Consider the following 11832-nt stretch of genomic DNA (forward strand, 5'->3'; position numbering starts at 1 on the left):
CACACTGCAGGTTAAGGGGGCTGCAAACAGATTTTTTCCCCCTGGAATTGAATAACATGGAAATGAGCACTAAAATTGCCTCATATTCCATTAGTTTTCCAGAAGTGGCTTTTAAATCATGAGAAAGCTCAAATGCTGAAATTAACAGGTAGGGAAATGTTGGGGGCAGTGGAATAAATTGATGGGTGGACGCTACCAGAGTTACATTTACCCATTTCTCCCTATGGACTAAGGCTTCCCATTGAATGATAAAAAGACTGTTAATGGTCTCCACATTCTTGCCTCACTTAGGTTGGCTAAAACAAGCTAGTCAGTGGTCATTGTGCCTTCTGGGATATGAGTTCTAGTTTACAGCAAGAAACAACAACCTTAAACCAAAGAGCTGCCATTCCAAATATTTCAAGGCAACCAGAGCAAATGCAGATGAATGGGGAAATGCATCATTTAATTTGACTTTTAGATCAGTTTTTGACCTGCTTCACTCCTTGGGGGGGGGGGATGAGGAAATAACTAATATTTTTTTTAAAAAAACCATTTCAGCTCACAGTTTTACTCGTAGTGAGTGCAAGAACCATTTTATCATTGCATCATGAGAACACACGCCTCACACACTATTTTTACTCCAAAAGGTGACCGGCTCTTCCAAGTATAGGTAGTGGTGGAAATGTTCCCCTAAGAGGCTGTTTTCTAAGCAATGCAACCGAATTTGGGCAGCAGGCCCAATCTACAATACCTTGCTAGGAGTGGATGAGAGCACCTTACTAACATCAATGTCTGATGCTTTCATATGAGGATGCAAGTCAATATAAATCCCAGCTTCCTTGCACAGCTTCAGCAAGGTATCAATATTGCTCTGGGACAAACGGAGGTACCTGTGCAAAGAAAATAAGAGGGAGGGATACTTGTAAGTCACATTTGTTAAGAGGAAAAAATCTACTGCCCTGGATTCTCTAAGGTAAAGGTAAAGGTAAAGGTACCCCTGACTGTTAGGCCCAGTCGTGGGCGACTCTGGGGTTGCAGCGCTCATCTCGCTTTATTGGCCGAGGGAGGCGGCGTACAGCCAGCATGACTAAGCCGCTTCTGGCAAACCAGAGCAGCGCACGGAAACACCATTTACCTTCCCACAGGAGCGGTACCTATTTATCTACTTGCACTTTGACATGCTTTCGAACTGCTAGGTTGGCAGGAGCAGGGACTGAGCAACGGGAGCTCCCCATTGTGGGGATTCGAACCACTGACCTTCTGATCGGCAAGTCCTAGGCTCTGTGGTTTAATCCACAGCGCCACCTGCGCCCCTTCTGGATTCTCTAGTTCACCATTAATTCTAAGTCAGGGCTGGGGAAACATTTGGTCCTCCAGATGTTGCTGAATTACAATTCTCCCAAAGGCCAAGGATGATGGGATTTATAGTTTGTTAGCATCTGGAGGGACGAAGGTTCCCCACCCCTGTTCTAAGAGATGTGGCTGGCGCCAGCATCTGACAAAACAGGGCCAATATGCAGGCCTCAAGGATAGTTGAGGGGCCTTCCTACCTTGCTCCAATCCTCCTCCTGATAAGCTAGGGGGCAGGTGGTGTAACTGGATGAGCAGAGTAAGTACAACAGGAAGTAGGCAAACAGACTGGGTGAGATGCAGAAGATGGACTGGTGTGAGGACCTTGGCAGAGGAATGAGCCAAAGAGCTGCAGAAAACAGGAGAGACTTGAGCAGCCTTCTCCAACCTGCCATTCTCCAGAACTGCCATTGGCCCAAGCCAACATGGCCCATGTTCAGGAATGATGGTCCAGCAACATCTGCAGGGCATTAGGTTGGGGAAGGCCAAACTAGACACACAGCCAGGGAGTCAAAGCTGGAGCTGTTGGCCAGCCGGCTATCCTCTTCCTGCCTTTTTTTACAGGGCCTACTGAGAGTTGGCACCATACAGCAGCCTAGATTGGTGAACCCGCAAGGCAAGGTTGGTAGTCAAGGAGCGATACACAGCACCAAAACAGTAATCAGTTCACCCTCTTTGCTCGTCTCCCCATGCTTGTCAAGAAGCAGATTAAGGAAAAAGAAAAGCCCTGTTCTGCTGTTATGCTCATGAGTATATAAAACACATCAGCAGGGGGAAAGGGGGGTGAGTGCACCAGCTGTGGCCCCACCCACAAGATGGGAGTTGTAGTTCAGCAACATCTGGGGACCTGAGGTCAAATAATGCTGATGCATGAGGGCAGTGCTTTTTTTCTGGGGGGACGCAGGGGTATGCGTACCCCTAAACATTTTGTGAATTTAAGTTAGGCCTCCTTGAGGTGCAGTATTTCAATATGAGTAGGAAAATGAGAGTACCCCTAAATATTTTTTTAAAGAAAAAAAGCACTGCATGAGGGTGCAATTTAAAATCAGAGTTCTGTCACCACACAGGGTTCTCCAACCTGAGGTGGGCAACAGGGGCAGCCTGTTCCCCACTATCGTGTTGTCCTTACTTGTGAACACCTGGATAGGGCTAAAGTGATGTAGACATCACAGGGTGCAGGTTCTACATGAGGGTTGCCCTTTTTTGTTTTTTTGCTAACCTGCAGCTCAGAAATTCTTCAGGCTTAATCTCAGGCAGCAGTTTGAGAGGCTTTGAGTTCTCTTCCTCCCATTCTTTCTCCAGCAAGCTTTTGAGCTTTTTCTGCAATGCTGGGAATGCAGAGAGTGGCTTATGGAGATGCAGTGTTGACATTGAGACCCGGTCTCCCCTTGCTGACAACCTTTGCAAGGAAGGGAAGAATGCAATGGCTTCTTGGAGTGATATGCTGTTGTCCTGGCTAGGCCCCCCAGGGCTGCTTCCCTTCCTGGTGTCTCTGTAAGGTTGGAACCCATGGTAAACACTGTTTCTGGGTGCAGTTACATGTCTGCCCGAGATGGTCTGCATGGGCAAATCCATTCCACTGAAAGGTGTGAGATCCTTGGAATTCTTCCGGTCTGAAAAAGATCAAGCACTTTGCTCAGAAAAGCAGCTTCTGATTGCTGGTTTTGATTTTCTCATTGTTTTAATTGTTTTTACTACCCATCTCAATCTCAAACCTTTTATTGGCACATAGACAGAATTCTGAAAGTCATAAAATCACTCAGCAAAATCTGCATCTAACAACTAAAACACTGTTGTATGACATTCACAAATCTTCATTGCACATTGCAGAGACCTGGCAACTATCTCCGTCTTATTCCCATCCTGGGTTAGGAAGGCTACCTTACATTCATCTAACTATCACTTCCTGCTAACAGTTGTTTTTACTAATAGTTTTGCTGCTTTATTATTTTTGTAAACTGCTTTGAGGAACAGGTGTCATGCAGCATCTCTAAGAGTGCCCATTCTGCAGATCAAAGAGGTCAAGAGGGCATGAAAAGGATAAGGTGATCTTGCAGGTTCAGGGTCAACAGCTTCTGGAAGGCCACAGGTCCCTCACCCCTGCTCTAAACCTAATCAAACCTGACAGCGTGGAGTCGGGGAGCCCCAGACTGGGTCTTGTGAATGCAATAACTGTGGGATGTGAAACACATAGCAGTCAAGTACAACATTCCTAGAATGAACATGCATGGGGATGCTTTGTATGCAGTCAGGAGAAAACTTCCTGTTTCCTCCTGAGCTGTGACTAGAGGTGGGTGTGGCCTCATCTGGACTGGTTGTCCTGGATTACAAGAGCAACGCAGGAAGCACATGTTCTCTTCCTTTTGCTCTTCTCCACTTTGCTGTTCTATGTGTGAGCAGAAGTGGCTGCCTGTTCGCAGTCACTTAGGAACTAACTCCCTTATGGGATAGTTCCACATGTGTATATAGTTTTGTAACCTAAGTTTGCCTTCAGGGAGCCAACCGTGAACTGAATGATTGTGAGTAAACTACTTTTATATAGACTTGAACAAGATTGTCTTGTCTATTCTTTTTAAGAGGGATAAGAAGGGATCTTACCAGGAATCGAGGCTTAGACGAGCCTGCAACAAGCAAACCGCTGTGCGTTTAAAGGGGAATGTTACTCTGCTAAGATATAAAACTCACTAACACAAGTTAGGAAGGATATCATTAAACAATATATCCTCTCCTGCATCCCCGAACATTCCCACAATAATTCCTACCATTGCTTGACCTTTTGGTTGGGAGTCTCAGGAAGCTCACAAAGTTGGGCAGATGGTCACCAAATTGGGTCCACGGGCTATCGAAGGAATCTTTCCGAGAGACTGTGCGAGTGTCTGTGAATTGTTCTTGGCTGGACGCAGGGTGGCTGGGCGTCTGAGGTGAGGAAAAGGAGCACATTTTCTAATTTATTTGGGGATCACGCCTTGCAAACATTAGACCTCCTAAGTGTCCCCTGGCATTTTGAAAATCTCAACTTTTTTTTACACACACCCATACCCTCACACAGACTTTTCTCATTACCGTTGGCTCCTTGCTGTGGGGGGTGCAGTTTCTGCCATGGCTTAATTCAACCCCAGGTAGCTTATAATCTAGCCTTACCTTCTGTTACATGCTTTAAATGTTTGGTGACAACGGGGCCTTTGGTCAAAGGCAGAATATTATGGGAGCACGACTGGTGTGGCTGCACTGGGTGCAGAGCCTCGGGGATGCCACAAGTATTATTCAGAATGGAGAGCGATAGGCAGGGGGGCACTGAATTTTGGCACTGTCCTGGGCGCCACTGAAATTTGAGAGCCCTAGGCTGGCCACTGCTTTGGTCTGATCCAGTGATGCCTCTTTCTGATGTTCTTGCAAAGTCTATAAGATGTATGTTCCTTGTTATTATTGTGCATTTTTAAAATAGAGTCACATTAGGCACTTGATTCCCCCCCCCCTTTTCAAATGGCAGGCACTCTTTCCCTTTTCACCGGCAGCTGGTGGGTAAACATGTTGCTGCTTCCTTCACCCTTAAAAAAAATGTTCACATGGGAAAGTGTGAGACAGATGGCAAAAACAGATAAACGTTTCCCAAGAGATGCTAATCAACTACTTAAGGAAAATATGATCAAAGGGTCTTAAGGGGCAGTGATGAAATCTTTCTCTGTTTTAAATATAGAAGGTGGCAGGAATTTTGATTCTTTCCCAACAGTATTTTTCCACAGGATGTTTGGACCACGTTCAAGGAAGAAGCTGCGTTGGATTATTTTAATTGCTGTGTTTTAACAACATGCCACATCCAAACGCTCCTTTGAACAAAGGCTGCAAAAGGTGATTCTTGACTTTGAGAAAAGCGAGACGAGACCCTTCTTCATCTTCTGCTCATTTTCAAGTTTGCAGATCCCCTGGGGAGGGATTGCAAACTTTTATATCCAGCTTTTGTGCTGTCGTTCAGTCCCAGCTCCTGCCCACCTAGCAGTTCTAAAGCACATCAAAGTGCAAGTAGATAAATAGGTACCACTCTGTCAGGAAGGTAAATGGCATTTCTGTGCACTGCTCTGGTTCGCCAGAAGCAGCTTAGTCATGCTGGCCACATAACCCGGAAGCTCCCTCGGCCAATAAAGCGAGATGAGCGCTGCAACCCCAGAGTCGGTCACGACTGGACCTAAGGTCAGGGGTCCCTTTACCTTTACCTTTTTTGTGAAGTTTATGCTGGGTGAGGGAAGTGTATTATTACAAACGCAGCCCACTTCACTGAGTGGGGAGAAGATCTGGGGAAAGGGCTGACTCAGGTTTGGTTTCCTTTCGCAGGAGAGATCACGGGAGAAATGCAATGCAATATTCAAATGTATTTACAAAAATGCAAGCTGGGCATAAGAGTCACACTGCTATAAATCCATTGCCCCATTTAGGATCTCTAGCCAAGCATCACAGCAGCACAAGATGCTCTCAGGTTAGCACTGCCACCTTAATTCTTTCTCTTTCTTTTGGTCAGGGTGCATTCAAATATGGGGTTTTATAGCATTAGTTTTCCTGATTATAATGATAGTGCTTCTGTGCTATATACTAGTGTTCCTTTCACATGGCAGGACCTGTTGTTTAATGGAACTGTGGCTTGTTGACTTATATGCCAATGCGTCATGCTAAATTTCATTTGCACCAGTGGGCGTGGTGTGACACAACAATAAATGTCACTGGACAAGGTTGCTACTTCATTCGCAGGATTAATGTAAAGACGTGCAGTGATATAAAATTACATTTTATTACATTGGATAAATAATAATTAGATCCTGCTTGGAGATGCAGCAAATGTATTATAAACATAAGTAACCACAGAAAGGAAGGGAGGGAGGTCAAAATGGGGTTTTGAAATTTGATGTATAATTACTTTATTGTTTGATGTAAAATGAAAAATGAAATTAAAAAAGAGACAATGTTGCTACTTCCCCTCCATTTCGGCACATGTGTGCTTCTGTTCCCCATGAAAACATCAAGAAATAACTTTATGTTCAAAATTTCATCACTTTACTCCCGTGGTTTTCTGGGTTAAGGGGGCTGCAAGCCCCCCCTCGAAATCAAATAGCACAGAGTGCTAAGCATATACTATGTTCCTTTAGTTTTCCAAAAGTGACTTTTACATTGTGTGAAACATCAGGTATAATGTAGAAATTAACAGTTGGGGAAATAGCAGGGGAAAGGAGTACCAGGGGTCAGCAAACATTTTCAGCAGGGGGCCAGTCCACTGTCCCTCAGACCTTGGGGGGGGGGGACTATATTTTGAGGGGGGGGAATGAATGAATTCCTATGCCCCACAAATAACTCAGAGATACATTTTAAATAAAAACACACATTCTACTCATGTAAAAACACCAGACAAGCCCCACAAATAACCCAGAGATGCATTTTAAATAAAAGCACACATTCTAAAAACACGCTGAGTCCCGGATTGTCCATGGGCCAGATTTAGAAGGTGATTGGGCCAGATCCGGCCCCCGGGCCTTAGTTTGCCTACCCATGGGGTAAACTGTTGTGTGAATGCAGCCTCAGTCTCATTCTAAACACACATGCACACACTCCCTATTCTGCTGTTCACACAGAGAGAGATCTAGCTTAGGGCATGCTGGCAGGGGGTAGGACAGCTGTTTTATCCCAGAGATACCTCTGGACCTCTCCCATTGAGAAAGCATCAACCATCCATGCCCTGAGCACTTAGCTGGGGACCTGCTCAACAGGAAGGAAGTTAAGGACAGGAGGACCTGTATGAAACATTATTCAGAGCAGGGAGGCTGAATGCCAGTGGTTACAAGAGTCAGGCAGCTGCTCTGGCCAATGGACCGAACCAAAGGTTACACTGTGGAAAAAGTGGGTATCGAGGATGGATTTGAAGGGAGGGAGGAGGGATGGGGGAGAAATCCTGTACTGTTCACATTTTAATGTGAGCCTATCTCGTTTGCACTTCACCAAAACAATATGCACACCAAACCACATCTGTCCATCAAAATCCACACATTTCAACATTTACTGATGCAACGCTTCAACCAAGAAATCTGTACAAAGGATTTGTGTCTTAGGGGGAAATGTGCAAAAAATATATATATGAATGCATTTATTCATGAAAATCCTACTGGAAAAAATGCATTCTAGTAAAGGAAATTGGTTGTCAAAAGATGCCTATTAGAGAAAATCACATGCAAAGATGCGTTATCTGGGGATAAATGCTTATGGAAATGCTGGTGCAGTTTTTGGAGGGGACCTTCTTTTTTTTTTTTTAGGAAAAAGTTCAGCTGGCAAACTGATGTGAACTGAACTTAAAGTTGGGAAATTGAGAAATAGGAAGAAACTGAAATTGACAGAGTGCTCCACTCCTGCTCCTGGGCCAGTAATTTCACTGTCTTCTGTGTTCTTTAGAGGCACAGAACCAGGACATTTTCTCCCTCTTTCTCCTGACATCACAGAGCAAGCATGCCCAGACCCACCTCTCAAGTCAGGCCTATCTGGGCATGCTGTTCTTTGCCTCTCTATCACCAATCTGTGGTTCTTCTGACTTCCCACTTGGAATCATAGCAGTTAATGGAGTATCCTGAGACTGTAATAAGCAGGTGCAGTACTGATGAATACAGCATATTGTGGGGAGGGATTCCCTCATTAGGGCTGCAATTTAAGAAGTCATGGACTTTTGAATAACTTCAACCCCCCCCCTCAAATATGCAAAAGCTCCCCTTTTCATTCACAGGTGAGGCCATTGGGGTAGCAAAGCTGTCGGAAAACCCAGCTCCATGTTTAGTACTGGAGGAGATTGGTGCTAGTGATCATGTTGCATTTGGGTGTGACTTGGGATCTGTTGGCATTTAAAAGTGAGCCTATCTAATTTGTGCTTTTGGAAACAGTATGCGAACCAAAATACAGCTATCTTTTGAAATTTGCACTTCTCTGAATTCTTGCAATGTACCTCCCCTGCCATGCAATGTGTACAAAAATGCATTTGCACTAGGATAAAATGTCTGTAAAAATGCACACATTAGTGAAGATCGTATGCAAAAATGCATTATATAAGGCAAAATTGCACATACAATTTTGTGTATTAGGAGAAATCCGCATTTAAAGTATGTTTCTGAACACAATTCAAAGTGTTGGTGCTGACCTTTAAAGCCCTAAATGGCCCAGTATACCTGAAGGAACATCTCCACCCCCATCGTTCAGCCCGGACACTGAGGTCCAGCACCGAGGGCCTTCTGGCGGTTCCCTCACTGCGAGAAGTGAGGTTACAGGGAGCCAGGCAGAAAGCCTTCTTGGTAGTGGTGCCCACCCTGTGAAGCAGCCTCCCTCAGATGTCAAGGAAATAAACAACTATCTGACTTTTAGAAGACATCTGAAGGCAGCCCTGTTTAGGGAAGTTTTTAATGTTTGATGTTTTATCGTGTTTTTAATATTCTGCTGGGAGCCGCCAAGAGTGGCTGGGGAAACCCAGCCAGATGGGTGCGGGGTATAAATAAATTACTATTAATAATAATAATAATAATTTTCATGGGGATTTAAAACAAACTTACAAAAATAACAAACATGTGGAAATGTGGGCACCTAAACCTAAGATGAATGAATGAGAAGCTGCAGCCAAGAGATTCAGCCATCTATAGGTGTGTCCTATAGAACCAAGAATGGAGCTAAGCAGAGAGGTGCAACATTTTGTAGCTAAAAACAAAACAACCCTCTTTCTTATGAGTCTGTGGTTTCTGCATTGCGGGGGTTGGACTAGATGACCCTTCAGGTCCCTTCCAATTCTACAATGAACAATGTTTCTATATTGCCATTCTGCCCTTCCAGACTTCTTCATTACCTTGTAGTATAATGTTTTATAGGCTGAAGAAGAGGGTGAGATCTGTGCTTGTTTCTTCAGCCACTTTTTCACCTTCCTCTCCTCTTGCTTCAGCAGGTTATCATTAATCGTCTTCATGGAGTCAAGAGACCGCCGAATCTTGTTCAGCTGAAGAGTTTGGGAGATAGGAACATGTGTGAACACAGGAAGCTCCCTTGCACTGCGTATGACCATTGAGCTATTTAGCTCAGTCTTGTCTGGTCTGCCTGGTAGCAGCTCTCTGGGGATTTAAACAGTTGGGTCTCTCCCAGCCCCAACTGGAGATGCTGGAGATTGAACCTGGAACCTTCTGCATGTAATCTATTACACCACTGTGCTGTGGCCTTTCTCCTAGTCCTGGTTGCTTGCAGGACCTTAGATCTGAGCTATCTAAACAGCTCAGGTAAAAGCAGGGTGTCCCCCACCCCCTGTTAAGTGCCTGGTCACTCGAAAACACATGCAGATAGTTTCCCTCCTCCATACCTGAAATGCCTCTCTCTCATTGGAGACCCGCAGGGACTTTGCCCTTTTGTTTTCGAGCCAATCCATACTCCCCAGTGGCTTCCAGTTTCTTTCCCCCGTGGTTCTGATTTAGTGGAAGCCAAGGCACCAGCCAGGGTCAAGGTAGCCAGAAAAGATTTGAATCATTTGCCTACTGCCCATCTTGCCAGTCTAAAGCCATTGGCTGAGCCACGAGGAAGGTGAAACAGCGGCTCATGAACTGTGATGCAACAATCTGTGTGCTTCCATGACTCTTGAAAGCGTTGCCTTGGCAACTAACCTGAAACCTTGAAAGGGACTGTGGTATCATTAATAGATAATTAGTCAAAGGATAACGATCAGTGGCTCTTTGCTGGAGTTTTCATAGAGGCGCTTTTAGGTTTGTCTGTTAATATTGTGGTTGACAGAAGCTTATATCATTGTGAGTTGCGTGGAGCAGTGGGAGTATCCTCCACATGCTGCAGATAACAACTCTCATTGGCCATGCTGGCTGGTGCTGATGGGAGTTGTAGTCTCAGACATCTGGAAGGGACCAAGTTGACTACCCCTGGTTTAGAGGAAGCACTTATTCATAGCTAGAGAAGTTGGTGAACCCCTTTCACCAAATTTATCCAGGAGGAAGAGAAATCCCCCCCCCCAGTTTTGTGTAGGTGGTAGGTCACCATTCACAATTGCATAGCTTCCTGGTTTTCTTATTTATTTATATATTTTTTGGTGCTGACACAAGTCTGCTGTCCCCCATCACAATATCCCAGGGATAATGTCCTCCTCAAAGCATTTTGTGTTTGTGTGAAATAGGAACTGCAACAACAAAAACAAACCTAAATATTAAAAATTGTGGTGAATATTTGGAGAAAGCAGCCTTATTTATCTAGGGAAAGGGGAGAAGCACAGAATCATAGAGTCAGAAGGACCCCAAAGGTCATCTAGTCCAACCCCTTGCAATGCAGGAATCACAGCAACATTGTGGTCCCGACTGGTGGTCATCCAATCTCTTTTTTAAACATTCCAATGAAGGAGGTTGAACAGCTCTTCCCATAAGGAAGTTCTTCCCAATGTTTTGTCAAAATCTCCTTTCTTGTCAGTGGTTTAGGTCCTGCGCTCCAGAGCAGCAGAAAACAAGCTTGTCTCCATGTCTTCTGAGTCATTTTGACAATGCCGCAATTCTTTTATAATTACTATAAAAAGGTGCAAAATGTAAAAACAATAGTAATGAGGATCTGGCAGCTTGGAAGGCCTATTTGTGAGAATCTAGCCTTCTCTGGGCTGCTCAAAAGGAGCAGGCGAGGGTCAGGGAGTGGGCCACTGTGGCATATGCCAGCCATTCTCCCCTGTGTCCCTGAGCTTTTCTACACCAACCACATTGGTTGAGGTCTGAAGGGAGGCTTCTAGCAAAATTCGCTCAATGTGCTTAGAAACCTCCCCATGACTGGGACCTCTATGCTTTCAGGCTCCCTTGATTGCAAGGAGGCTTCTCTATGCTTTTAGCCAAATGCACTTAGACGTTCCCTTTAGACCTTCCCATTCAGCATGAGGTCAGGAGTGGAGCAGGGACTCCTGGCATGCATAAGAACTTCAGAAGAGCCCTGCTGGATCAGACCAATGTCTCATCTAACCCAGCATCCTGTACTCACAGTTTCCAACCAGATGCCTGTGAGAAACATGCAAGCAATGTTTCCGAGGACAAGAGTACTCTAACTTCTTGTGGTTTCTGGCAATAGCTCTTCAGAACCATTGTTGCCTCCATTCACGGAGGCATGCATAACCATCATGGTTAGTAGCCATTGATAGCCCTCTCCTCCATGAATTAGTCTAATCCTCTTTTAAAGCCATCCAGGTTGGTGGCCACCACTGTCTCCTGTAGGAGTGAGTTCCATAGGTTAACTGTGCACAGCGTGAATAAGTCTCCAGCTCTGTGTTGCAAAGATGGCTGCCAGTGCAACATGAACGCTGGCACATATGAGAACCCTTTGCAGAAGATCACAGTGCCTGGAGACAGAAGACAGTCAGGTCACATATCCACAGCAGTGACCAAAGGAGAAATGACTACTAGGAGGGACACAAAGAGAAGAAACGCCATGGTGTACCTGAAGCAGCAAAACCAGATCCCTTCATCTGCCCCACCTTCA

The 11832-nt window shown here is 45.0% G+C and overlaps 1 protein-coding gene across 1 annotated transcript; it reads right to left on the reverse strand.

Moving 5' to 3' along the window:
• Window positions 1-558: 558 nt before the first annotated feature.
• LOC307223086 (uncharacterized protein C16orf78 homolog) lies at window positions 559-9885 on the reverse strand. Its single transcript, XM_079988918.1, has 5 exons — window positions 9686-9885; window positions 9185-9331; window positions 4095-4248; window positions 2552-2945; window positions 559-872 (listed from the first exon to the last, which is right to left on the reverse strand). The coding sequence occupies exons 1-5, from the start codon at window positions 9749-9751 to the stop codon at window positions 725-727; spliced, it is 909 nt and encodes a 302-aa protein (XP_079845044.1). The 5' UTR covers window positions 9752-9885; the 3' UTR covers window positions 559-724.
• Window positions 9886-11832: the final 1947 nt, after the last annotated feature.

This window comes from Podarcis cretensis (genome assembly GCF_951804945.1).
Source record: "Podarcis cretensis genome assembly, chromosome: 8".
NCBI lineage: Eukaryota > Metazoa > Chordata > Lepidosauria > Squamata > Lacertidae > Podarcis > Podarcis cretensis.